Here is a 26,496-nt window from a genome sequence, read left to right on the forward strand (position 1 = left end):
AGCATTCCCTGAACGGCAGTTACTCAGTCCAACTGCCAAAATATTGTGGTTAGGGAAGCTGGCTGGTATCTTACTATTTTGGCAATTAGACTTAACAATTGCCATTCTGGAAATGTTTTTGAAAATAAAGAAAACCCTAAGAATCCCTTATGAGGAGAAGGACTAGTCCAAAAACTGCTTACTATTTTTTCGGTATAATGGACCTTTAATCTTCCTGGCGGTAACCCCGAACGTAGTTCGGGGTAAGCCGCGCAGGAGGTTTTCTCAGGCCCTGCTCGGCCAATTTACTTAATTTTTTTTTTTTGCTGGACGCAGCTAGCACTTTGCTAGCTGCGCCGGCACACTGATCGCCGCCGCCCCGCGCCCGATCGCCGCTATCCGTCGCGGCGCGCGCCCCCCCCCTAGACCCCGTGCGCTGCCTGGCCAATCAGTGCCAGGCAGCGCCGAGGGGTGGATCGGGACTCCCAATGACGTCATCCCGCCCCGTCGCCATGGCGACGGGGGACGCCCTCCAGGAAATCCCGTTCCTTGAACGGGATTTCCTGATCGAAGCGGGCGGGGCGATGCCGCGGCTATTGTGTAGCGAGCCCTGGGCTCGCTACATGATTTAAAAAAATAAAATAAAAATAAACTGCTGCGCTGCCTCCTGGCGGAATTTTTCATACCGCCAGGAGGGTTAATGAAACCTCTGGGATTTAGAGTAGACTTAAAGGGAAGGTTCAGGGAGGGTGGGCAAAAAATAAAAATCAAATTCCACTTACCTGGGGCTTCCTCCAGCCCGTGGCAGGCAGGAGGTGCCCTCGCCGCCGCTCCGCAGGCTCCCGGTGGTCTCCGGTGGCGCGCCCGACCTGGCCAGGCCGGCTGCCAGGTCGGGCTCTTCTGCGCTCCAAGGCCCGGAACTTCTGCGTCCCACGCCGGCGCTCTGACGTCATCGGACGTCCTCCGCGCTTTACTGCGCATGCGCGTGGGACGCAGAAGTTCCGGGCCTTGGAGCGCAGAAGAGCCCAACCTGGCAGCCGGCCTGGCCAGGTCGGGCGCGCCACCGGAGACCACCGGGAGCCTGTGGAGCGGCGGCGAGGGCACCTCCTGCCTGCCACGGGCTGGAGGAAGCCCCAGGTAAGTGGAATTTGATTTTTATTTTTTGCCCACCCTCCCTGAACCTTCCCTTCCCTTTAAAGAAAACCTGAACTGAAAATTAAAAGTCAAAATAATCATACGCTAGTCTTACTTACCTACAGTGTAGTCTACTCCTCAATCTATTTCTCCTGTCCCACGTCCTTTTGTCCACAGTGATCAAGGGAATACTCTGTCCTACCCCATAACAGCTTCCTGGTCAGCACACTGTTAAACTGTAACATTACCCACTTGAGCCATAGGGAAACATGGACATTACCTGGCACATCAGTTGCCCTCACAACTATAACTGACAGCAACTGATATATAACTGACAGAAACTGATATATTTCAGTTCTGACAAAATGTTGTCAGAACTGGAAGGTATCATTGTCAGAAGAAAATGGTGAGCTTCTGAGAGGAACTTATGGCAAGGTAACTATGTAATGTTCATTTGAAGTTACCTCATGTATTTATTTTAAATAATTTTACTCAGTTCAGGTTCCCTTTAAAGGGAATGTCCGAGGATCAATAAAAAAAAAAGATCAGTACTCCGCCTACGCAGAACGCTCCAGATCATGTGAGCACGATCACCAGTGGCGCAGGTGCAGTAAATGTCAACATGGCAAGGTTGGCATCTGCACCGGAGTGGACCCTGGGCCACCTGGTAGAAGTAGAGCTGTGGCAAGGGCACAGGATGGCTGATGGGGGCTGGAGAAAGCCCCAGGTAAGTAGATTTTTTTTTTTATGAATGTTTCCTTTAAACGCCTAAAGCTAGATAGACCCTTCCAACATCGTATACTGCAGACGTCCAGGGCCAATCCCATTGGTGGCTGGAAAAAAAACGATCTGTGATGCCAAGCTGGACATGTAAGAGTGATTAAGATGTGGAATGCATTGCCACAGGAAGTAGTTATGGCAAACTCTATACCTGCATTTAAAGGGGGCTTAGATGCTTTCCTTGCGTTGAAAGACATCCATGGCTACAATTACTAGGTTATGCCTAATGATGTTGATCCAGGGATTTTAGCTGATTACCATCTGGAGTCGGGAAGGAATTTTTCCCTTTTGGGGCTAATTGGACCATGCCTTGTGGGGTTTTTTTTTCGCCTTCCTCTGGATCAACATGGATATGTGAGGGGGTGGGCTGGTGTTGTACTTTATACTAGTTGAACTCGATGGACGTATGTCTTTTTTCAACCAAAATAACTATGTAACTATGGCTTGGCCCAATCTGTTGTGTATCCCTTGGAAAAGGGAAAAACTAGCAGGTATCCCTAACATCACACCTCCTTGGCGAAAACAACATTGACTGGCCAAGAAAGTCCATACTGGCCAGTCCCTTTTCTCTGAGTATGCCCATAACCAGGAAGTGATCCCTGTGTACACTAGGTGATATGCATTTCCAGGCATGTCTTTACATGTGTGGTCATTGTGCACATTCCCATGCAAAACTGCTTGCATCCTCCCCAGCAGAACAATGTATTGTATAGCATGAATGCGCATTCTCCAGGAGAGAACGACATGCTTTCAGTTGTTTTTCCGCATTAAATGGAAGCAGCCCATTGTCAGTACATGGGCTCTCAAATCAAATGCATTTTTGCGCTTTGGAAAACAATGTGGGACAGTGTATTTGGGATTACTGCTATTCAAAGCATGTATAGAGCTGGCCATTACCAGGGTAGCACCAATAAAAAGCTAATGCATCATTTGAAGGAGGGCCCCTATGGACTCCTCTAGTCCCAGGGTCAGCTGGATAGCATACTGGGTTAAGGCTGTTGGGTTTGAGCCTTTAACCAGGGTTAGAAACCCAGCTCAAGCCAGTAAAACATTAAGGAGTCTTTGGGCAAAGCTCCTTAATGATCCTGGTTGACTGGGACTATGTGGCTATTATGTGGCTACAGCCATGAAGAAAAGCGCAATATACTGGTAAATGTTATTTGTCTTGGTGCGGTTGTTACCTCTGCATCCCCTATTGCTATGCCACTGGTGCTGAGAATGTCTGCAGCAGGAGGGTTAGCAAAGATGCACTAGAGGTTAACTGATGCACAGTGTGACGTGATGAGATAGACATGTGTATGTTCAGTGCCATGCACACAAATAACTATGTTGTTTTCTTTCTCTGCCTGAAAGAGTTAAAAATCAGGTATGCAAGTAAGTACGGGTCTGGACTGGGTCGGACTATAGTATAACCCTCACTGATAAGGAATTACAGCCATGAAACACTTTCCTGTCAGAAAATGGCTTCTGAGAGCAGGAAAGAGATAAAAAGGGTGAATAGTGAATAGATTTTAGCTCTGGCATAGTTCAATGCATGTGTCATTGAGCAGAGACAATGAAACAGTAAAAACGTAAAAAAGTAGATTTAAAAATACAACAAAACTGTGGAATATCTAAACAAGTCATTTTTAGGAGGATGAGGATAGATACAACTGTTATCTCTTCCGTTTTTCACCTTGTGTTTGCTTTAAGTGCGTTTAAATACTTAACATCAGCGTTTGGTTTCTGGTTTGGCCATTACAGCGCTGGGCTGGCCAGCATGAATTATCAGAACTTCAGGGAAGGTGAATAAATATTCTGCTGATGTCAGAGCTTTGCTTGGGGTGGCCATGGCCAAACGGAAGCAGAACACTGCGAGGTCTGGAGATGACTGCTTGGCTTCTACTTATGTATGTAATATTAGTAACAATCCAGCCCACCCTTCTTCACCATCATCATCATTTAAAATTTACTTTGAAAAATATTGTACCTACGGCAGAAAGATTACCGTATTTTTCGGACTATAAGACGCTCCTGACCATAAGACGCACCTAGGTTTAGAGGACAAAAGGCAAGGGAAAAATATATACTAAACCTGGTGCATCCATGGTGAAGGGGCATCTTGTGGATTATGCTCCTTTGTACCTCTTGCCCCCTTGTACTTCTTGTGTCTCCCTGTGTCCTCCTCTATCCCCCTTGTGTCCTCCTGTGTCTGCCTCTGTCCTCCTCTATGCCCCTTGGTGTCCCCCTGTGTCCTCCCCTGCATGGGCACAGTGCAGGGAGTCCCCGACATTGTGGCGGGTTGGAGGTTCATATTAGCAGGTTCATTTGTAACACACAAGTCAGGATCTCCCTGCATTTGGACTATAAGACGCAGTGACTTTTTTTTACCCACTTTTGGGGGAGAAAAAGTGAGTCTTATAGTCCAAAAAATACAGTACTTATTGCAGTGTGTAAACAAGCTATATGAAATAATTATTTTTATCAAGCGGTCATTTTCTCATCTGGGGTTACTGGTGACTGAGGCAATCATATGCAAGTAGAGAATTATTCTCTCTCTCTCTCATGTTCTGTTCTGCCCAAGTCCTTCCATTGGTTTATCTGCACATAGCTTGAAACTTATTTAAAGGACCACTATCAAAAAAAATTGTACAATGTAAAATACATGTAAAGGCATACAGATAAGAAGTATCTTTCTTCCAAAGTAAAATGAGCTATAAATTTACTTTTCTCCTATGTTGCTGTCGCTTAGGGCCCATTCACACTTGAAAGTGGCAAACCGTTTTGCGCAGGTGATTTTACTGCGATTAACGCGGTAAAATAACTGTACACTCTTGTGATTCCTGCCGATTGTGATCAGCACTTTTATAAGCACTGTATCACAATCACTCCAGAATCACGAGAAAATGCTGCAGGCATTGTCATTGCCGTTAACCACGAAACACCCGCGCTCGGCAGCAATCGCAGCAGTGAGATCACTGCCATATGGTTACAATTGCGCTAGCACTTTAAAAAGTGCTAACGCTTCGGCGATTAGCGGGAATCACTTGCTAATTGCCCTAGTTTGAATGGGCCCTTACTACTTAGTAGTAGAAATCTGACGGAACTGGCAGGTATTTGACTTATCCATCTCTTCATGGGGATTTTCACTATTTTTGTATTCTTTAAAAAGCACTAGATGGAAAGGATCATTCTATACAAAGATGCAGGCCGCCCTGCCTACCTGTTTGCACACTATAAGCGCAGCTGGACTGAGCATCTGCTGTTCACAAAGTGCTTTTAAGAATAAAGAAAACCCTGAGAATCCCCCATGAGGAGATGGGCTAATCTAAAAGCAGTCAATTCTATCAGATTTCTACTACCTACTGTAAGTCACAGCAATATTTGAGAAAAGTAATTTATAGTACATTTTACACTGCAAGAAATGTACTTATTATTTATGTGTTTTCATGTGTTTTAAATTTTACAAATTTTTGTAATAGTCTTCCTAATGGTGTCCATACACGGTACAATAAAAACGTTCAATTTTCCCTTTTATTCAACTAAACCAATCAAATCGAATGAAAGTTTAAAATAATCTTTTTTCGATCATGAAAAAAGAATTGATTATCCCGTTTTTTCAATAAAAATCCGAAACGACATGTTGTAAAAATCTTGATATTCGATCTAACGTAACAATTATTTTTTCCCATTGTTACGTTAAAAAAAAAAAGAAACAATTGTACCGTGTATGGATACTGTCAGGCCTGGTGCACACTAAAACCTGCTAGCAGATCCGCAAAATGCTAGCAGATTTTGAAACGCATTTTGTTATTTTTTGGTAGCGTTTCAGCTAGCATTTTGCGGTTTTGGGAAGCGTTTTTGGTGTAGTAGATTTCATATATTGTTACAGTAAAGCTGTTACTGAACAGCTTCTGTAACAAAAACTGAACTGCCGTTTTTCAGAGCGGTTTGCGTTTTTCCTATACTTAACAATGAGGCAGAAACGGATCCACAATCCAAAAAATGCAGCAGCCCGGGAGTATGCGTTTCTGCAAAACGCCTCCCGCTCTGGTGTGACCCACCCCATTGAGATACATTGACCAAGCGTATCCGCAGCCGCAAGCGGCTGCAGAAACGCTGAAAAAGCCGCTCGGTGTGCACCAGCCCTTAATGTGTGATGGTGTTTAATACAAACTCAGACTTCACAGATCAAAAGGGAAATGTTGTATTTGTTGTAAGATTGCCCATAAGTATAGATGGGTTTTGCTCAAGTGTTTTTGTAATATTATTAAATTACTGTTCCAATTCCTACTCCAGCCAGCTAAGAATTTTCAAAACATACTGCTTTGCAAACTCGGCTACTGTACTGTATCTACTGTGTTTGGAGTACTGTTGCTATGGGACTGTCTCACAACTCCCACCTTGCTGCAGGAGTAATTAGCTGCACAAAGTAGGATCTCTTGTCACTCATTTTCAGCACTTAGACTAATCGGCTGTCTGGCAGAAACGTTTATAACTCTTTGCTGTCAGTTGCTGTGAGAAACGCGTACATTTTGTATAGAAACTAATGAGTTTGGTGCAAGCTGGCTATAATATTCATAGGAAATACCTAGAGGTGGCGCTCCCGGTGTAATGTTTAATCATTGCAGATTAGGGTTGCAACGGTATAAAATTCCACGGTATGATAACCGTCAAAAAAAATACCACGGTATGACGGTATTACGGTATACGGTATAAAACAATTATTTGGACCTGGGCCCCACCCCCTTACATTAAATAATGTGCCCCCACCCACCAGTAATAGGTGGCTGCAGCATAGGTAGCCAGGGATAGGTGTAGCCAGTGGCAGGTGCCGTAGCATAGTTAGCCAGGTATAGGTGTAGCCAGTGGTAGGTGTCGCAGCATAGGTAGCCAGGGGGAGGTGTAGCCAGTGGTAGGTGCCGCAGCATAGGTAGCCAGGGATAGGTGTAGTCAGTAGTAGGTGGCTGCAGCATAGGTAGCCAGGGATAGGTGTAGTCAGTGGTAGGTGCTCGCAGCATAGGTAGCCAGGGATAGGTGTAGCCAGTGGTAGGTGCTTGCAGCATAGGTAGCCAGGGATAGGTGTAGCAGCATAGGTAGCCAGGGATAGGTGTAGCCAGAATTAGGTGGCGCAGCATGGGTAGCCAGGGATAGGTGTAGCCAGTGGTAGGTGGCGCAGCATAGGTAGCCAGGGATAGGTGTAGCCAGTGGTAGATGGCGCAGCATAGGTAGCCAGGGATAGGTGTAGCCAGTGGTAGATGGCGCAGCATGGGTAGCCAGGGATAGGTGTAGCCAGTGGTAGGTGGCGCAGCATGGGTAGCCAGGGATAGGTGTAGCCAGTGGTAGATGGCGCAGCATGGGTAGCCAGGGATAGGTGTTGCCAGTGGTAGATGGCGCAGCATGGGTAGCCAGGGATAGGTGTAGCCAGTGGTAGGTGGCGCAGCATGGGTAGCCAGGGATAGGTGTAGCCAGTGGTAGGTGGCGCAGCATAGGTAGCCAGGGATAGGTGTAGCCAGTGGTAGATGGCACAGCATGGGTAGCCAGGGATAGGTGTAGCCAGTGGTAGGTGGCACAGCATGGGTAGCCAGGGATGGGTGTAGCCAGTGGTAGGTGGCGCATCATGGGTAGCCAGGGATAGGTGTAGCCAGTGGTAGGTGGCGCAGCATGGGTAGCCAGGGATAGGTGTAGCCAGTGGTAGATGGCGCAGCATGGGTAGCCAGGGATGGGTGTGGCCAGTGGTAGGTGGCGCAGCATGGGTAGCCAGGGATAGGTGTAGCTAGAATTAGTTGGCCAGCACAGAGAGCTGGAGGGAGGGAGAGGGGACAAATACTCACTTGTCAGCAGCCAAGTCCTCACGCGTGTACTGTGCTTCCTTCTACTTCCTGTTTGTGCTTGCATCATCTCCTTGTAATAGCACCCAGGGGGCGCTGTTTCAGGAAATAAGATACAAGAACAGGAAGAACAATGAAGCCCGGGTACAGCGCGGAGGACGGAGCTGGCTGCTGGAAAGTGAGTATTTATACCCACCGCTGTTCGTGCGCCGCTTCTACGTCGCTCCGCCCCTCGGTAGCCCCGCCCCCTGAAAACCGGTAAAACGAGATTGTGCACGGTACGATTACCGTGCACAATCATACCGTGGTATATCGTCATACCGGTATACCGCGGCAACCCTATTGCAGATAGATGCCGACGTTTCAGGACTCGCATATCTCTTCTTCAGTGCATAACAGGTCTATCCAACAATATCACCTGGGAAAAAAGTCCATGCACTCACTGGCAAGCTATGTGTACTACCAGGCTGCTACTGTATGCCTGGCCGCATGGAATTTTTTCCTGGGTGATATTGTTTATATCGCTTTAAAACAAATTAAAAGCACATTGAAAAGAACCAAGAAAAACGTTATTTACAGTATATTTAATCTCCAAATCCAGAGTTGTCTGAAAGTAAATAATTTATCCAATCCTATCTATAACACACAACTCAACTTACAGAGAAACTCCCAGGACAGAACCTGTTTTGTAAGTAGTGCACGGCCTGTATACATCGAGTATTGATGCTGCTTGTGCTATATGAGCATAGATTTAGTGCTGCACAGCAGAGTCTCTCCCCTGTCCCCACCCCACGTAGTGATATCATCTCACTGTTATCACATGAGAGCAGACCTGTAAGGGTGGGGCTGCAGTGACACTGCAATGTGAAGCTGTCTCTGGCTGTAGCTAATGGTAAATAAGTTTATTTATTTTTAAAAGTTCTCTGACGTATTTCTGCATGTACAGTATGTATGGGGAACGTCTGGAATGTGCAAAACAATAAAAATAAAATAAAAAGCCCTCCTTTAGAATGCTGTAAATTACAGCATGACTGTCTTCAAGCTACTGTAAAGCCCGGTTCACATAAGTTCTAAAAACCGTCTGTTCCCTGATTGGAAGGGAATGGAAGGGAATGGATGCGAATGGATCCAATGTTAACCGAAAGGACCGCAAGTTTCCTCCTGCAGCAAATTTGGACCACTGAGCCCAGCGGAATGGAAACGGAAGCTTTAGCACAGCATTGGAGGGCAATGAGAAAACTGAATGTTTCTTCACACTGGTAAAGAAACGGACCGTTCTATCCAGCAAAATTCACTTTCCTGATGGGGTCGGGGGGAAGGGGGGCGTTGGGGACAGTAATCAGATCCGTTTTCACGGATGCGAAGCATGGCAAGAGTTACCTCTGCGTTGTGTGTGGTAATCCTTGGAAGTGAGGCATACTTTTAATAGAGAGTACAATAGAGAGTATGCCTCACTGATTTTGTCACACCGCGGCTATAATTCATGGTTGCGTCTTCTCAGGAGTGGTGTGATCATTAAGGATCACACCGCACCAAGAGTAAAAGAGGTCTTAGAGGCAGAGGATCAGCAGGACATCCAGGCTATCTGCATTGCTTAAAGGAAAATACATATGGCAGCCTTCATATCCCTCTCTCCACAAGTTCTCTTTAAGTGAACCTGTGAGGACAGAACTAAAGGAGCCTCCATTGCTAAGCATGCACGTTCTGGGATTGACCTCTTGATCTTGGCTTAGTATAACCATCTAGTAAGATCTACAGTGATGGAGGCTGGATTCATACTTTTTCCACCTCTAGGCCAAGTATGTTGGGGCCCCCCTTCCATGGGCAGCAGAGCCCCTCTCATCCCACATGTAGCGCCATTTTCCATGTGTAACATCCATGTACTGCAGCACCTTTCTTTCATGCACAGCTCCCTTGGACATAAGGTTCACTTTCATGTGCTGCTCCCCATCTGCTGCTTTCATTTTCATATGTAGCAACCACTACGTCGCATCCAGGTACCCCCTTTGGCTGCAGCTGCCCACAGCCCTGGCCTTTGTGGCCTTTTTAGAAATCCAGCCCTGACAATGATTGAGCACAGTGGGATTCCAGGCTTGCCTGCCTGATTGTAAGTTAGTCACTCACTAGAATGTAGATCCAGGAATTGGGTGATAGCCCTGATAGTCGCAAACAGTGCTACAATTTCATTTTCCCTATGTTATCCTCATAGGGTGGGGGACAGAGGAGATACAAAAATATAAAATGCCGATATACTGTGGTGATACAAAATAGTTTTTAGTGGGTTCAAGAAAAAAGAAGCTTAGCCATTGGCTAAGTTCCACAGCCAATGGGCAGTATGGGTGGAATTCAGAGAGAGGCTCGGGGCAGTGACCACTATTGGTGACTAGATGTTGATGGGGATGGTCTTTTAGGCGCTAAGTATCAAACTGAGATAATAATATTTATACACTCCCCCCCCCCCCCCCCCTCTCTTTTTTTCTTTTTCTTTTTTCCTTTCTTTCCTTCTTCTTCTCTTTTTAAGTAGGTCTGCAGTGGGCCATACATCCATGCTAAAGCCTTTTAGGAGTGAGGGGGTTAATTAGGCCTAGGGCAATGGAAAGTGCCACGTCTATCTTTGCTCCCCTCTCTCTGTTTCGTTGAAGATCTCTCTTTACCTTTTTCACTTTGTACCAGCATGGTGGAGTGGTTGTATTGTTGTACCTCTTTTTATACTAATGTATATATCAGTGTTTATATGTATTTGAATACTACTTTAATAAAAAATTATGATTAATAAAAGAAAAAGGAAGCTACAAGAAGATGTGGTTTAGAAAAGCTTTACGGCAAACCAAGATATTGTTGCAGGTGAAACAACACAACAACAGTGTGCAAGAAATGACCACAGGTGGGCTGTGTGGGCAACAGCAGTTTCAAAGCATAAAAATGGCAAGGATTGTCTAAGCTTAGCAACTGTAGTAGTATTATAGCCTGCAGTGTGGTTGTAAAAACAAGGAACACCAAGAGCCCCAATAGTGTAATATGTACTGGTAAATGGTTACTAGATAGAGTAAATATTAATACTCACAAACCAGGGTTACCATTAGGCAACCACTGTAAAGGCAGGTGGGGAGATTTTCCTGACCCCACTCAGGAATAAGAAGTCGCTCTCTGTAGATGAGAAAAAAGGGGGTTCAACCCTCCACCCAGGGTGGACTCAATATTATGCAGGAGAACAGTGGCGCCAAAAGGATAAAAGGAAGCTAAATGAGCTTAAAAAACAAATTATTGGTAAATAGAGGAGGTAGTGGTGGACTTACCTCCTCCAAGCAGAGACACAACGACTGTAGTAAAGACAGTCAATATATTTTATTTATGAACTCCAAATATGCAACGCGTTTCACAGGTTTGATCCCGCTTCATCAGGCAATAACAACGGAGCAATAGCATATGTGGTCAGTAGAAGAGCCAGACACCTCTGCAACTCATTTAGCTTCCTTTTATCCTTTTGGCGCCTCTGTTCTCCTGCAGTGTGGTGGTGTGTTGGCAGGTGAGCTGGGTGCGAACTATGAAGGTGAGACATTCATGTGTATTTTGTTTGGGGTGATCCTCCGCTGATAATCTTGTTGCATGCTGGACTATAGAGCAGTGTTTCTCAACATTTTATTGGTATGTACCCATTTTTAAAACCCTGTGCACACCAAGTACCCCCTGGCATAGTAAACATTTATCACAAGTACCTCTGACAAATATATATTTAATTGTAGTTCATGATAATTGGTTCTAAACAATTTCCAAGCATTTACTATTGCTTTTAATTAGCTAAAACACTAATTTGGTGTTGTTTAAAGAAGATTTATCGTTTTCTAAAACTCTAAATTTGTTATTCTTGGTTAAGTATATCAAGCCCAAGTACCCCCTGGAACTATCAGAAGTACCCCGAGGGGTTCGTATACCACACGTTGAGAACCTAGGCTATAGAGCACACATGCATTAAAGCAGTTAAAATGTGACTTAAGCAGGCCCGGCCCTAGACTTTTTGCCGCCTGAGGCAAAATTCAAAAAAATCGCCGCCCCTCCCCCCCCCCCCAAGCCGTGTGTGTGTGGGGGGCCGCCCGAGCTGGAGGGGATAGCGGGCAGGAAGGGGGTATTGGGCCTAGCGGTGGGGAGGGGGGTCGGACCCCCCCTCCCTCGCCTGGGTCCCCCGTCCTCCGCTCCCCTCCAGCTTTAGAAGTGAGGTCGCTGGCTGCAGCTATATTGTAAGAGGCAACGGGCGGGGATCACTCACCTCTTCCTCGTTCCAGCCCGAGCCTGCGCTCCACTGACATCACTTCCTGCGGCGTAGCTGGAGGGGAGCGGAGGACGGGGGACCCAGGCGAGGGAGGGGGGGTCCGACCCCCCTCCCCGCCGCTAGGCCCAATACCCCCTTCCTGCCCGCTATCCCCTCCAGCTCGGGCGGCCCCCCACACACACAGACGGGCGGCTGCCGCCCCTCCAGAAGTGCCGCCTGAGGCAAAAGTTTCACCCCGCCTCATGGGCGGGCCGGCCCTGGACATAAGCAAATGGTTTTAGACTAGTCCATCTCCTCATGGGGGATTCTCAGGGTTTTCTTTGATTTCAAAATCATTTCCTGAATGGCACTTGCTAAGTAACTGCCAGAATAGTGTGCAAGTGGGTAGGGAGGCTGCCTGGTATCTTGATAGTTAAACGTAGCAACTGCCATTCAGGAATTGCTTGTAAAGAGAAACCGAGGTGTATTTTTTAAAATTTTAATAGGACACAGAGGCATGTTCTGTGCGCAGTGACATTCCTCTGTGTCCTTCTATTGCCGCCTCCAGTCCTCCCCTCCACCAGCCGTCCCCCCCCCCCCCCTGTCCCCCGGGGCTCTGCTGTCCCCCCTTAAAAATAGCACCATGCTAGCGACAATCTGCTTGTCGCTAGCCTTGTATTTACCTTGATATTGTCAATCAGCATTGCTCCCCCACCTCCTCTATTGCAGGGCTCCCCGGCCTGTGTCCCCTCACTCCCCGCCTCCGTAAGCTTCCTCCAATCGGAAGCTAAGCAGCGACCCTGGAAGTACTTAATATGCAGGTAAACACAGGGCTAGCGACAAGCAGATTGTCGTTAGCCTGGCGCTATTTTTAATGGGGATCAGCAGGGCCCGAGGGGTCTGAAGGTGACATTAGAAGGACACAAAGGCATGTCATTGTGCACAGAACATGCCTCTGTGTCCTATTACCCACTTAAGCCCAACTGGACGAGATTTCTCGTCCAGTTGGGCTGCGCGCGCTCCTGCGGGCCCCCCTGTGCGCGCCCCCACTGCTGGCCGCTAGCCCACCGATCAGTGAAAGGGATTATAAATCCCTTTCGCTGATCTGACCCCCCCCGGAGAAAAGTCGACAGCGTCTCTTCAGACGCTGCGGCTTTTCTGAGCTCTGGTCTCCTTTCTTCTGCCTGGGAGCGAGATCGATCGCTCCCAGGACTTTTTGATTCTGGCCATCTTGTGGCCAAATAGCAAATTACACCCAAAACACACTTGGTATTAAATAAATACGTTTAAATTCAATAAAAAACCCCTGTTTACCTCCCACACCAAAAAATACCCACATACAAGTTTAAATAATAAAAAAAAAAGTTACAATAATAAAAAAAAACAAAAACATAAATAGTTACCTAAGGGTCTGAACGTTTTAAGTATGCATGTCAAAGGAGTACATCAATATGATTTAATAAATTATGGGCTTCTAAATAGTGATTGACGCAAATTGAAAAAAATGCACCTTTATTTCCAAATAAAATATTGTCGCCATACATTGTGATAGGGACATAATTTTAACGGTGTAATACCCGGGGCATATGGGCAAATACAATATGTGAGTTTTAATTATGGAGGCATGTATAAAACTATAATGGCTGAACACTGAGAAATAATGAATTTTTTCAGTTTTTTTCTTATTCTTCCTGTTAAAATGCATTTACAGTAAAGTGGCTCTTAGCAAAATGTACCACCCACAGAAAGCCTAATTGGTGGCGGAAAAAACAAGATATAGATCAATTCATTGTGATGAGTAGTGATAAAGTTATTGGCAAATGAATGGGGGGTGAAAGTTGCTCGGATGTAAAAAAATTTCAACCCTTCTGGCTTAAGTGGTTAAGATTTAAAAAATACACCTCGGGTTCTCTTTAAAAACAAAACCCTGAGAATCCCCATGAGGAGATGGACTAGTCTAAAACCTGTCGGTTCTGTCAGATTTTAACTGCTTACTGTATTCATTACAGTGGTCCTTTAAATAGCCTGTTGATGCATTGACAGCTTGTATCCTTGCTGAGCTTTTTAGCTGCTGTTAGAAACTGTAGACTATACGTTATTGGATACTTTTGTACTTATATCATTTTTCTCAATTCAAATTTATTGAAACAAGCAAAAAAAAAAAAAGAAAAAAAAAAAAAGAAACTGTAGTCTTAGAACATTGAAGACTGGGAAACACTTTCTTGGAACAGGAACGGGAATCAGCTTGAATTCGAAAACAGCTCTGACGTTTGCCTGGTGGCATTGGAGGCTTTTTGAGTTTCATGTTCACGCTGCAGTGTGTAAAAGTGTCCACTAGGGAGAGAAGTGTTCTCTTACGTGGAGAAAATTGACATTGCAGCTTGCAGGCTCTATTTTGGTATCACATCCATGAGCTAAATGTCAGTTTGTCTTTCAGTGTAATGCACCAGACAGAACATCTGTCTCTCCTGATGGACTCTTTCACACACTGCGCTGCACACATAAGTGATCAGACAGCCTCAGGTGCATTTGCAGGCACTAGAGAGTAAGAGAGGGGCCTTTACATGGCAGCATCACTAGCTTATGATTCACTAAGCTGAATATTATATTGACAGATATAATAGAAGGGCCTGAAGGAGGATTTATGGAGAAAGAAGTGATCAGTTTGAGCAGGTGACTGATTAGTCAGAGCGGGTTGACACTTTGCTTGTGCGTTATGTTAAATTTTAACACAATACACAGCAATGTCTGCTGCAGTGGAGATTGAATAAAGGGTGACGCATCGGCTATACACTATGAAGGTTCATGCTACAGTGCGTTGTGCACCCCAGCGATGAAAGTGAGAGGGGCTTTATTTAAAGCAAATCTGTGGGATTGTAAGGGCAACAGTGTAGATACTTCTGTAGTGCGAAGTTTCTGGATCCTCCAGAAGCTGCCCAATCCCACTCTGTGTCGTCGTTCCAGCAAAAGTTCACGGGCGCACTCCAGTATGTGAATGAGTGCAGCCACACTGTGCAGGGGGGAAGAAGCCGAGCCTGATCAGCTCTGTGCTACTGCGCAGGCATGAGCCACCTGTGCAGTGTGGCTGAGCTCTGTGTGGCCAGGCTTCATGTGGCTGTGCTCTGTGTGGCCAGGCTTCATGTGGCTGTGCTCTGTGTGGCCAGGCTTCATGTGGCTGTGCTCTGTGTGGCCAGGCTTCATGTGGCTGTGCTCTGTGTGGCCAGGCTTCATGTGGCTGTGCTCTGTGTGGCCAGGCTTCATGTGGCTGTGCTCTGTTTTGCTAGACTTCATGTGGCTGTGCTCTGTGTGGCCAGGCTTCATGTGGCTGTGTTCTGTGTGGCCAGGCTTCATGTGGCTGTGCTCCGTGGGGCCAGGCTCCATGTGGCCTTGCTCCCTGTAGCCGTGCTCACTGTGGTCGTGCTCCATGTGGCCATGCTCCCTGTGACCGTGCTCGATGTGGCCGTGCTCCCTGTGACCGTGCTCCATGTGGCCATCCCCCCCCCCCCCCTTGACCAGGCTCCATGTGGCCTTGCTCCCTGTAGCCATGCTCCCTGCAGCTGTGCTTCCTGCAGCCGTGCTCCGTGTGGCCAGGCTCCATGTACAAGGGCTTGTCTGTAAAATTGAGGTGGGCAGCACTGGAATAACAAGGGGGACAGGGCAAGCTGCTGGATTATCCAAAGGCTTCCCTCTACTGAGGTAAGTAACCAAATTGAAAACTTTTTTTTCATCTTGGGTACCTTTAAGACATTGGATCTTTATGGGTTCATTCTGCACTATGCAGGGTAATGCTCCAAGGCCCTAAAGCCTTGTGCACAACACACGCTAGATCAGGCATGGGCAAACTCGGCCCTCCAGCTGTTACAGAACTACAAGTCCCACAGTGCATTTGCCTTTATGAGTCATGACTGTGGCTGTCAGACTCATGCAATGCAGACGATGTCAGCGCTATATATATATATATATATATATATATATATATATATATATATATATATATATATATATATATATATATATATATATATATATATATATATATATATATATATATTGACTGGTTGCAATCATGTCTTGCAGCTGCTTCCTGTTCTAGTTTCTAAAGCTATCAGAAGTGAGACATTATCGCAAGTTGCTCTTTTGAGATGTAAAAATCAGTCACCAGTCTCTCAATGAACTCTCCTTGAGAAGTTATGTAAATCTCTAGTGATGGGAGGTTACCAATAGAATCCTCAACTATCCTCAGCCTGCGCTCCAATCCCATTACAAAGTGCAATGATGGTGTGTCTCCTCCAACAGACTCTGTAATTGCTTCCCAGTGGACTCCGCATGAACTAGCAGCGGTTAAGGGTGACAACCCTGTCATTGACATCTTGTAACTGGTGGTGAAGGCACAATGTAATAATTATAGTATATATCTAAGTTTGGTCTGCAGTCTGTCACCAGTTATCCTATACAATAAAATGCAAGTGTCCCTGTGTCAACAACTGAATGGCTGTGTGTCCCTGGCTTTTTGTACTGAGCATGTGCGCAGCCAGGGCAGTTAGGACACAGGGCTGGATCTGACAGTTTGCTGTGTGTGGTTCACCGAGGTTCTCATTGCATTGTGGGAAATAACAGCTTTTTCCAACTGCCAAGCAAGCTGCTCCCTGTGTGCATTTACTGCAGACAGTGGTGGGGAACGAGCATGAGGAAGGCGTATGTGCGCGCATTGCGGGGGGTAGCGGCTGTGACTGGGCCTTTTTACTAGTAACTTTATAACTTTATATTTTTATCTGCAGCAGTGGAAAGCCGGTAGAAGTAAACTATCCCAGCAAGCTGCCAACTGTATATTTTAAAACTTTTAATAAAATGTAGTCGTGATGGAAGAGAGATCCTTTTTATTGTATACGTTACAAAATATATATTGGTGTTTTTAGAGGTTAAAATGTAAAGTTAGGACAGGATATATTTGTATTTTATGCACCTCAACTCTTGAACAGGGTGCAAGGAAAGAACAGAGAGATCCACCCTGTTTGTGTTTAGAAAGAAGAGCCTGTCTATTATCCCTTATATTCGAGTAATCACAAGTGTAATTTGATCTCTCAGCTATGTCAGCTCAAAAATTTGGCAAACTCGGCAGACACAGCTAATATGTAAATGCAGGAGGTTAACTCTTTCTCTGCTTCCATGAAAGCAGGAAGTATACACACTGCAGATTTACTGCAGGAGTTCTGTAAGGTGTAATAAGGAAATGTTTCTCTTTAAAGGTTATTACACTGTTGCTTATCTTTTAGAGCAGAGCAGAGAAGAAGTTCTGCATTCACGTCCGCTTTAACAAGATTCTACTGGGTCGGTGATCATTGGAGAGCATAAGTGTCCCTGCAGACTTGGTTGAAAGTGGTGCCCAGACATAGGTAATTTGGGACATAGTTGCTTAGTGCAGGTCCCCCCTTGTATGAAAAGATTTTGGATGATCATTTAAAGGTAAAATTAGTTCAGAGTCTCCCTATTACCAATTGAATCCACCTATCACACAATTGACCAACAAGGAGGTTTGGAGGTAGAAGTGTTGGTCTCTTCTGCGGTCTGCATAGCAGAGGCAGTGTCTGGGAAAGGGCCAGTGCACACCAAAAACCTCGAGCAGATCCACAAAACGCTGGAGGTCTTTGAAGCAGATTTCAGAGCGATTCTAGGCATGTTGAGAGAGACGTTTTCTATACATGCCTAACGTTTTTTGGAGCGTTTTTGTTTAGCAGATTACACCTATTGTTACAGTAAAGCTGTTACTGAACAGCTTCTGTAACAAAAACGCTTGGAAAACCGCTCTGATCTAGCGTTTTTCAGAGCAGTTTTCCACTTTCCTATACTTTAACATTAGGGCAGAAACGCCTCAGAAATCTAAAAAATGCTGCAGCCCCCGAGTTTGCGTTTGTTAAAAAAACGAACCACTCTGGTGTGCACCATCCCATTCACTTTCATTAGCCAAGCGGTTTTCCCCCTGCAAGCGTTTTAAAAAACGCTCTGGTGTGCACCAGCCCAAAATGATCAATGGGTTTTATATATGTCTCAGATTTCCTTCCTGAGCACTGTCATTTGTAATTGTACTCTGGGATTTTTTGATCTCCCTGAGCTAGTTTGTCAGGTGAGAAAACAGATCCACTCCGGGATTTACTGTTCTCCCTGAAATAAATGCTCAGGTGAGAATAAAAAAAAACGAATAAGTCAATCCTATTCTGGGAAGCTCGTGGTTGTGTAAAGGTTTTTAAATTATTTCCTGTAAACAGACTTACTGGTGTTTTTCTGTTGTTTTGATTTGGGACAAACAGTAAGTTTGCTCACAGTAGAGAGGATTTCAAATTTCCGTTTTAGTTACCAGTCCATCTAGCGGCAGGCTTTTTGTTTGTTCTGTTTTTTTATTTTTCCCTGTAAATATTGTAAATAGATTGTAAATAGCCTGTACAGCACTAATAAACACTGTTGTTGGCTGAATCACAAAGATTGTCTCCAGACTTGCTTTTTGTTTTGCCTGCCCCATTAGGTAAACAGCAGCGGCGTAGAAATCGCTATAGCAACCATAGCGTTGCTATAGGGCCCGCGGCAACCCTACGTCACAGGGGGCCCGCCGCCCTCAGCTAAGAGAGGGCTACGGCGTCTCCTCTCTCTGTATGCTGCTCACATTCGAGCAGCATACAGAGGAGACGCCGTAGCCCGGAGGCAGCTGGACCTCTAGCGTCTGAGCCTGCTGGACCCCCCGCCGGAGCCTGCTCTATATGCCGCTCTCCCGCGCCGCTCATAATAGGAGGAGGGGGCCCCCTGAGGTAAGGCAGGAAGGGAGGGAGGCCCTACCCCACTAAGCCACTCGTCTGCCCACTCACCCACCCACCCCGGCTACCTAACTGTCCACCCACCCGCCCCGGCTACCTAACTGTCCACATACCTGGCTACCTAACTGTCCACCCGGCTACCTGGCTACCTAACTATCCACCCACCCGGCTACCTGGCTACCTAACTATCCACCCACCCGGCTACCTGGCTACCTAACTGTCTACCCACCTACCCGACTACCTACCTGTCCACCCACCCGGCTACCTGGCTACCTAACTGTCCACCCACCTGGCTACCCGGCTACCTAACTGTCCACCCACCCGGCTACCCGGCTACCTAACTGTCCACCCACCCGGCTACCTATCTGTCCACCCACCCACCCGGCTACCTATCTGTCCACCCACCCGGCTACCTAACTGTCCAAAGCTACCTAACTGTCCACCCGGCTACCTAACTGTCCACCCACCCACCCGGCTACCTAACTGTCCACCCGGCTGCCTAACTGAAGGCTGCCTAACTGCCCACCCACCCACCCACCCGGCTGCCTAACTGCCCACCCGGCTGCCTAACTGTCCACCCACCCACCCGGCTGCCTAACTGTCCACCCACCCACCCGGCTGCCTAACTGTCCACCCACCCACCCACCCGGCTGCCTAACTGTCCACCCACCCACCCACCCGGCTGCCTAACTGTCCACCCGGCTGCCTAACTGTCCACCCACCCACCCGGCTGCCTAACTGTCCACCCACCCACCCGGCTGCCTAACTGTCCACCCACCCACCCACCTAACTGTCCACCCAACCACCCACCCGGCTGCCTAACTGTCCACCCACCCACCCACCCGGCTGCCTAACTGTCCAACCACCCACCCGGCTGCCTAACTGTCCACCCACCCACCCGCCTAACTGTCCACCCACCCACCCGGCTGCCTAACTGTCCACCCACCCGGCTGCCTAACTGTCCACCCACCCGGCTGCCTAACTGGCCACCCACCCACCCACCCACCCGGCTACCTAACTGTCCACCCACCCGGCTACCCGGCTACCTAACTGTCCACCCACCCGGCTACCTATCTGTCCACCCACCCGGCTACCTAACTGTCCAAAGCTACCTAACTGTCCACCCGGCTACCTAACTGTCCACCCACCCACCCGGCTACCTAACTGTCCACCTGGCTACCTAACTGTCCACCCGGCTGCCTAACTGCCCACCCACCCACCCGGCTGCCTAACTGCCCACCCACCCACCCGGCTGCCTAACTGCCCACCCGGCTGCCTAACTGTCCACCCACCCACCCGGCTGCCTAACTGTCCACCCACCCACCCGGCTGCCTAACTGTCCACCCACCCACCCGGCTGCCTAACTGTCCACCCGGCTGCCTAACTGTCCACCCGGCTGCCTAACTGTCCACCCGGCTGCCTAACTGTCCACCCACCCACCCGGCTGCCTAACTGTCCACCCGGCTGCCTAACTGTCCACCCACCCGGCTTCCTAACTGTCCACCCACTCACCCGGCTGCCTAACTGTCCGAACTGTCCACCCACCCACCCACCCGGCTGCCTAACTGTCCACCCACCCACCCACCCGGCTGCCTAACTGTCCACCCACCCACCCACCCGGCTGCCTAACTGTCCACCCACCCACCCGGCTGCCTAACTGTCCACCCACCCGGCTGCCTAACTGTCCACCCACCCACCCGGCTGCCTAACTGTCCACCCACCCACCCGGCTGCCTAACTGTCCACCCACCCACCCGGCTACCTAACTGTCCAGGGCTACCTAACTGTCCAATGGCTACCTAACTGTCCACCCACCCACCCGGCTGCCTAACTGTCCACCCACCCGGCTACCTAACTGTCCACCCCCCCTCCGGCTACCTAACTGTCCACCCACCCCCCGGCTACCTAACTGTCCACCCACCCGGCTACCTACCCGCCCACCTGGCTACCTAACTGTCCACTCACCCACCCGGCTACCTAACTGTCCACCCACCCGGCTACCTAACTGCCTACCCGGCTACCTAACTGCCTACCCTCCCACCCGGCTACCTAACTGACCACCTGGCTACCTATATGCCTTCCCTCCCATCCGTCTACCTATCTGCCTACCCTGCCCGCCCGTCTACCTATCTGCCTACCCTGTGGGGAAATCTGCTGACAATCTGGTTGCAATTTGTGGGGAAATCTGCCACCAATCTCGTTGCAATTTGTGGGGAAATCTGCCACCAATCTCGTTGCAATTTGTGGGGAAATCTGCCACCAATCTCGTTGCAATTTGTGGGGAAATCTGCCACCAATCTGGTTACATTTTATTGGGAAATCTGCCCACAATCTGGTTGCAATTTGTGGGGAAATCTGCCAACAATCTGGTTGCATATTGTGGGGAAATCTGCCAACAATCTGGTTGCATATTGTGGGGAAATCTGCCAACAATCTGGTTGGATATTGTAGGGAAATCTGCCAGCAATCTGGTTGCATTTTGTGGGGAAATCTGCCGACAATCTGGTTGCATATTGTAGGGAAATCTGCCAGCAATCTGGTTGCATATTGTGGGGAAATCTGCCGACAATCTGGGTGCATTTTGTGGGGAAATCTGCCGACAAACTGGGTGCATTTTGTGGGGAAATCTGCCGACAATCTGGGTGCATATTGTGGGGAAATCTGCCGCCAATCTGGGTGCATTTTGTGGGGAAATCAGATTTCTCCACAAAATGTTTGGGTGGGAGCTCTGAGGTCCGTGGGGTTGGAAGGTCGTGGGGGGGGGGGGGGGGGGGGGCATAATTTTTTTTTTGCTATGGGGCCCAGTCATTTCTAGCTACGCCCCTGGTAAACAGCATCCGCTACCTATCCCCATGTAACATGTCATTTGGCACAGCTGAGGATTACACACTTGTGCCATTCAGTAGCTGTCAATTTTATTAAACCAAGCGTGGATTTGTTAGATTTTATGAATTGTCCACTGTTCTTTGACCCTGGAGAACTTATGAAGTAAATCTGACCTGTAATGTCACTTCTGGAGGACAAGGACTGGCTGCCACAGGGGACATGAGCTACCTGTACATCCAGATAACTTGTAGGCTTGGTCTTTCTGCTAAAAAAATCTCCTCATAAACATGCATCAGAGGAACGGCTAAATCAGCGAGGGAGGAAAGACTGGAAACATTTCCGACACTGGTTTATTTCAGTGAAATCTATAGCTACCCTCTAGCAAAAATCCAATCCTCCCAATTCACATAATTTTATCAAATCATAAGAGAATTGGTGACCTGGCCGCCCGATCGACTATTCAAATCGATTTCCTGCCAAAATCGGTAGAAAGAATCGGTTGAATGTGCTGGAAAATCTCAGTGGCAAGCGCTCGAACAGGTGCACTGCAGTAATGGCGTTTGATATTGCGATGACTGATGTACCTCTGGTCAGTGTCCCGCCAAATGTGAAACACAGCTGGTGTCTACATCCACTTGGTGCCACGTGGTGCTGAACACCGTAAACGGCCAGGAGTTGCGCTGGCGGACAGGTGAGACTTTACCTAGCACAGGCAGCTGGGGAACACCAGAGGGTTCAGACATGAGGCAGAGGTGCTAGGCCGATGAAGATCTCTCTACTGGTCGATCTACCCGTACATCAAGTGATGTATTGGTACCTTAAGGCTGCTGTATTACACGTTTTTGAGGTTAGCAACTGGGACATCTGCTGTCAAGACAAAGAGAAGCAGCTCCGGTCATTTCCTGTACTAATGGAGGTCAGATAGTTTTTACCTCATATAAAATCCCCACGATGCTGCTGACTCGCAGCTGCTGATAGTGATGCTTCCTACAGAATGTTTTCCATGCCTGCCATAAAACATCCCTTGTCTCATTTCTGAAGCAGATGAACAGGCCTTCCCTGCATCCTCAGGGCCGCGCCCATTTCATACAGCTGTCTCCTTCCCTCTTGTTTGACCCCTCACATGTATACTAATAATCTTTTCTAATTTTTTTTTTTTATTTAATAGGATTCTATTAGATGCATTTAGATTATACAAAAAATTTGATTATATAATGTAACGTACGGGCATTTGATTTTCTAAGTTTATAAACTGTACTCATCCACATTTATGTGCATGTATGGTATTTACTATGATTGCTATCAAATGAGACTCTTTACTTTGCTACTAATGTTCTATTTATTATCCCAACTACACAAAGAATGAATTATCTTATAAGTTTATTTTCGCTTCCGATTTGCTTGAAGTGTACCTGAGCCGAATAGATATAAAAGTTTTATACATACCTGGGGCTTCCTCCAGCCCCCTCCGCACCAATCGCTCCCATGCCGTCTTCCTCCGCTTCCTCGTTCTCCCGGTAAAAGCCCCGTAAGTTTAGCCAGCATGGGCATGGGCGCTCCCGTCTCGCTCCCGTGGCCGTAAGCGTTATGCACCTGCATAGTAATACTCCCAGCCACACAAGTGCGGGGGGGGGGGGGGGGGGTAGCGCACACGGCTAGGCCACGCATGCGCAGTATGCCCCGTCTGGCCAAGCTAACGGGGCTAACGAAAAGAGGCGGAGGAAGGCGGCATGATCTATTCGTCTCCGGTTTCCTTTAAAGGGACCTAAGCTGACCCTTAAAAAAGGAAATCTGAACTTACCTGCGGCTTCCTCCAGTGCCCCGTAGCCCGCGAGGGCCCTCGGCATCCTCTGGGTCCCCTCTGTGATCCCGCTGGCGGCTCCGGTAGCCCGGCGAAGTTGTGCGCAACTGCTAAGTTCATATTTACTGCTCAGGGTTCCTTTAACAGTCAGCTTGTATTACCTCAGTTGTTCTGCTACAGCCACACCCATCACTTAGTTACATAGTTATTTGGGTTGGAAAAAGACATACGTCCATCCAGTTCAACCAGAGAACAAAGTACAACACCAGCCCACCCCCTCACATACCCCTGTTGATCCAGAGGAAGGCGAAAAACCCTTACAAGGCATGGTCCAATTAGCCCCAAAAGGAAAAAAAATTCCTTCCCGACTCCAGATGGCAATCAGATAAAATCCCTGGATCAACATCATTAGGCATTACCTAGTAATTGTAGCCATGGATGTCTTTCAACGCAAGGAAAGCATCTAAGCCCCCTTTAAATGCAGGTATAGAGTTTTTCCATAACTACTGTCTGCGCAGTCTTTGTAAAAGATGGATTTGTTGTAGTAATGACCTGAAAGTGGCTGATTATCCATACAAACTGACTAAAAGAAATATCAGGCATGAAAAATATTAGCAGCCACACTGCCATTTACATAATTATGTAAATCTTGCCCACAACACTCTCTCTGTGAGCTTAAAAAGCAGGCTAATCTATCTAATCTATCTTCCACATCATGTAGAAATAAAAGCCAAGCATAAATGCAGATATTTAGAGCAGTGTCAGGCTTAAGCAGCCCATACACTCAGCCGATTTTCTGGCCGACCGATCGATCGCGATCGATCGATCGATCGATCGATCGCAAATCGGTTGGCCAATCGACCGATCGACGGCCGATTTCGATCGATTTCGATGGATTTCCATCGAACTAGCAGGGTGGAAAATTTAGGTCGATCTGATGAGATTGCTTATCAGTTTGCATTGGCCTTAATGGAAATCTGATGGCAAAAAAATGCCATCAGATCGAATTTCAACAGATTTCAAACTGAAATCTATTGGAATTCTATCCTGGTAAAAAATGTTCTAAAAACGCATCAGATAGATCATCAGATGCATTTCTTATCTGTCTGCTGCCAATCTGACGAGTGTATGGGCACCTTTATTATTAAGGCAAAAGGACAGTGTGAGTCAGCGTTCATCTTTCACTGTTCTGACTGCTCCAATCTGATTGGTTGATAAGAGTCAATGGGCTTTTCATCTATCAATGCTCTTCACACTACAACACTCCGCATTCATTTTTCAGAAGTTGTTGGAGAGCCAAAAGTAATGTGTCTATTCATTGGTGATCACTTCTTCTATTGCTAGCAAAATGGCATCAGGAGACATAAAACAATTGCTGCGAATTGCTGTGGCCATGTGACTGCTGAAAGAGCAACTCTGTGCCTGATGTATCCTATTCTCTACATTGTACATCATTGTGGTTGTCCCTGGAGGTTAATGGGACAATAAGTACACATAGCCCTTCCCCAGATTCCAGAGAAAAGTTTTGAAGCTGAAATTTCCTACTTTCTTTTTTTTCTGGGCTGTGGTCACATGGTTATGCCTACAGGAAGCTGCTGACACAGATGCATGCTGGAAGAGAATTCTACCATTTGTTAACTGATTTCCCTCTCAGGGGTTTGTGTTAGTCACTCCCTTTAGGCATAATCATGTGACCACAGCCCAGAGGAAAATGCTGTGTACTTATACAGGAAGTATAAGATTTATAAGTATATGGTAACATTTTAGATGTAGTACAATATATATTCCACTGTAGTTTCACTTGAATGCATACCTATACTGACATGTGACATGATGGGGCCTGATACACGTAGGTCAAGTAAAACTGCCATGGGCAGGGAGAGCACAGCAATTTATTGGTAACAATGCCAGGGAAGTAGCGTGCATTACGCTGTTAATGCAACCCACATTATCAGGGTAACGCACACATTGCTTTGGTAACGTGTGTTCTGATGCATGTTACCATAGTAATGCATGTGTTACCCAGGTAAGATGGGTTGCGGTGATAGAGCAATATGTGCTATTCCCCTGACGTTGGTATCGGTAAAGTTGCCATTCGCTCCCTGGGCCTTGCAGTTATAACAGACCTATGTGAATCAAGTCTATGATGAGATAAACATTGGTACATATCATATAGTACTTAGAATCTGCCTGCGTGCACTTTTTTTTTTTTTTGGGGGGGGGGCAAATAAAGCAGTCAAAAAACAAGTTAAATGCAGCCACAGCTTTCCTGAAGAGTGAACAGAAGCAAATTGATTTTATCTGGGTGAGAAAAGACAGCTGACAAATCTAAATGCTTTTTTTTTTTTTGCGGCGATTGGTGGTGGAGCAATTGTTTAATGTTAGTCCTGGGGGAAGGGGTGTGTGTTAAGTTTAGGCATCAGGTAGGATGGTTGTGTAGGGGGTCGGTTAGAGTTAGGCATCGGGAAGGGTGTTTGTGCATGGTGGTGGTTAGGGTTAGGTGTCAGGTAAGGTGTCTGTGCAGGGTAAAGGGGGGCGGTTGGGATTAGGCGTCAGGTAGGGTGTCTGGGAAGGGGAGAAAGACGTGGTGCTTTGTGGTTTAGGGTTCGGAGTCGGGCAGGGTGTCTGAGCTTGGGGGGGGCGGGAGTGTGGTTAGGGTTAGGCGTCAGGAAGGGTGTCTGTGCATGGGGAGGGTTAGGGTTAGGTGTCAGGAAGGGTGTCTGAGAGGAGGGGTGTGTGGTTAGGGTTAGGCATCAGGAAAGGTGTCTGTGCAGGGGGGGGGGGGGGTTAGGGTTAGGCGTCAGGAAGGGTGTCTGAGAGTAGGGGTGTGTGGTTAGGGTGAGGCGTCAGGAAGGGTGTCTGTGGGGGGAGGGGGGGCGGTTACGGTTAGGCGTCAGGGGGAGAGTTCTGTGTGAGAGTAGGGTTAGGTTTAACTATAGTAAAAGATCTGTATTTAACACCAATATTTTATGATCCTTTTTTACACTTTAATAGTAAAATATCTGTACATTTACTGGTATTGCCAATTTGCTCTTTATCTCTATGGGCCATTCAGTAATGTAGCACTTCATTTTCCCAGATGGTAAATCCAGCCATATAGGCCACAAAACATGCAGGG

The 26,496-nt window shown here is 47.2% G+C and overlaps 1 protein-coding gene across 10 annotated transcripts in view; it reads left to right on the top strand.

The window, feature by feature from the left end:
* The window catches only part of ANK1 (ankyrin 1), a 460,733-nt gene that overhangs the window by 181,549 nt on the left and 252,688 nt on the right, over positions 1–26,496 (top strand). The window contains exon 1 of one of the 10 annotated variants that reach the window (XM_068274650.1): positions 7,797–7,881. The exons of the other annotated variants lie outside the window; for them this stretch is intronic. Coding sequence (XP_068130751.1) covers positions 7,837–7,881 — 45 coding nt within the window. The 5' untranslated portion in view covers positions 7,797–7,836. Of the gene's footprint in view, positions 1–7,796; positions 7,882–26,496 lie in introns of those variants that run through there. 10 annotated transcript variants of the gene reach the window in all.

The sequence above is a fragment of the Hyperolius riggenbachi genome, chromosome 3 (assembly GCF_040937935.1).
Source record: "Hyperolius riggenbachi isolate aHypRig1 chromosome 3, aHypRig1.pri, whole genome shotgun sequence".
Taxonomy (NCBI): domain Eukaryota; kingdom Metazoa; phylum Chordata; class Amphibia; order Anura; family Hyperoliidae; genus Hyperolius; species Hyperolius riggenbachi.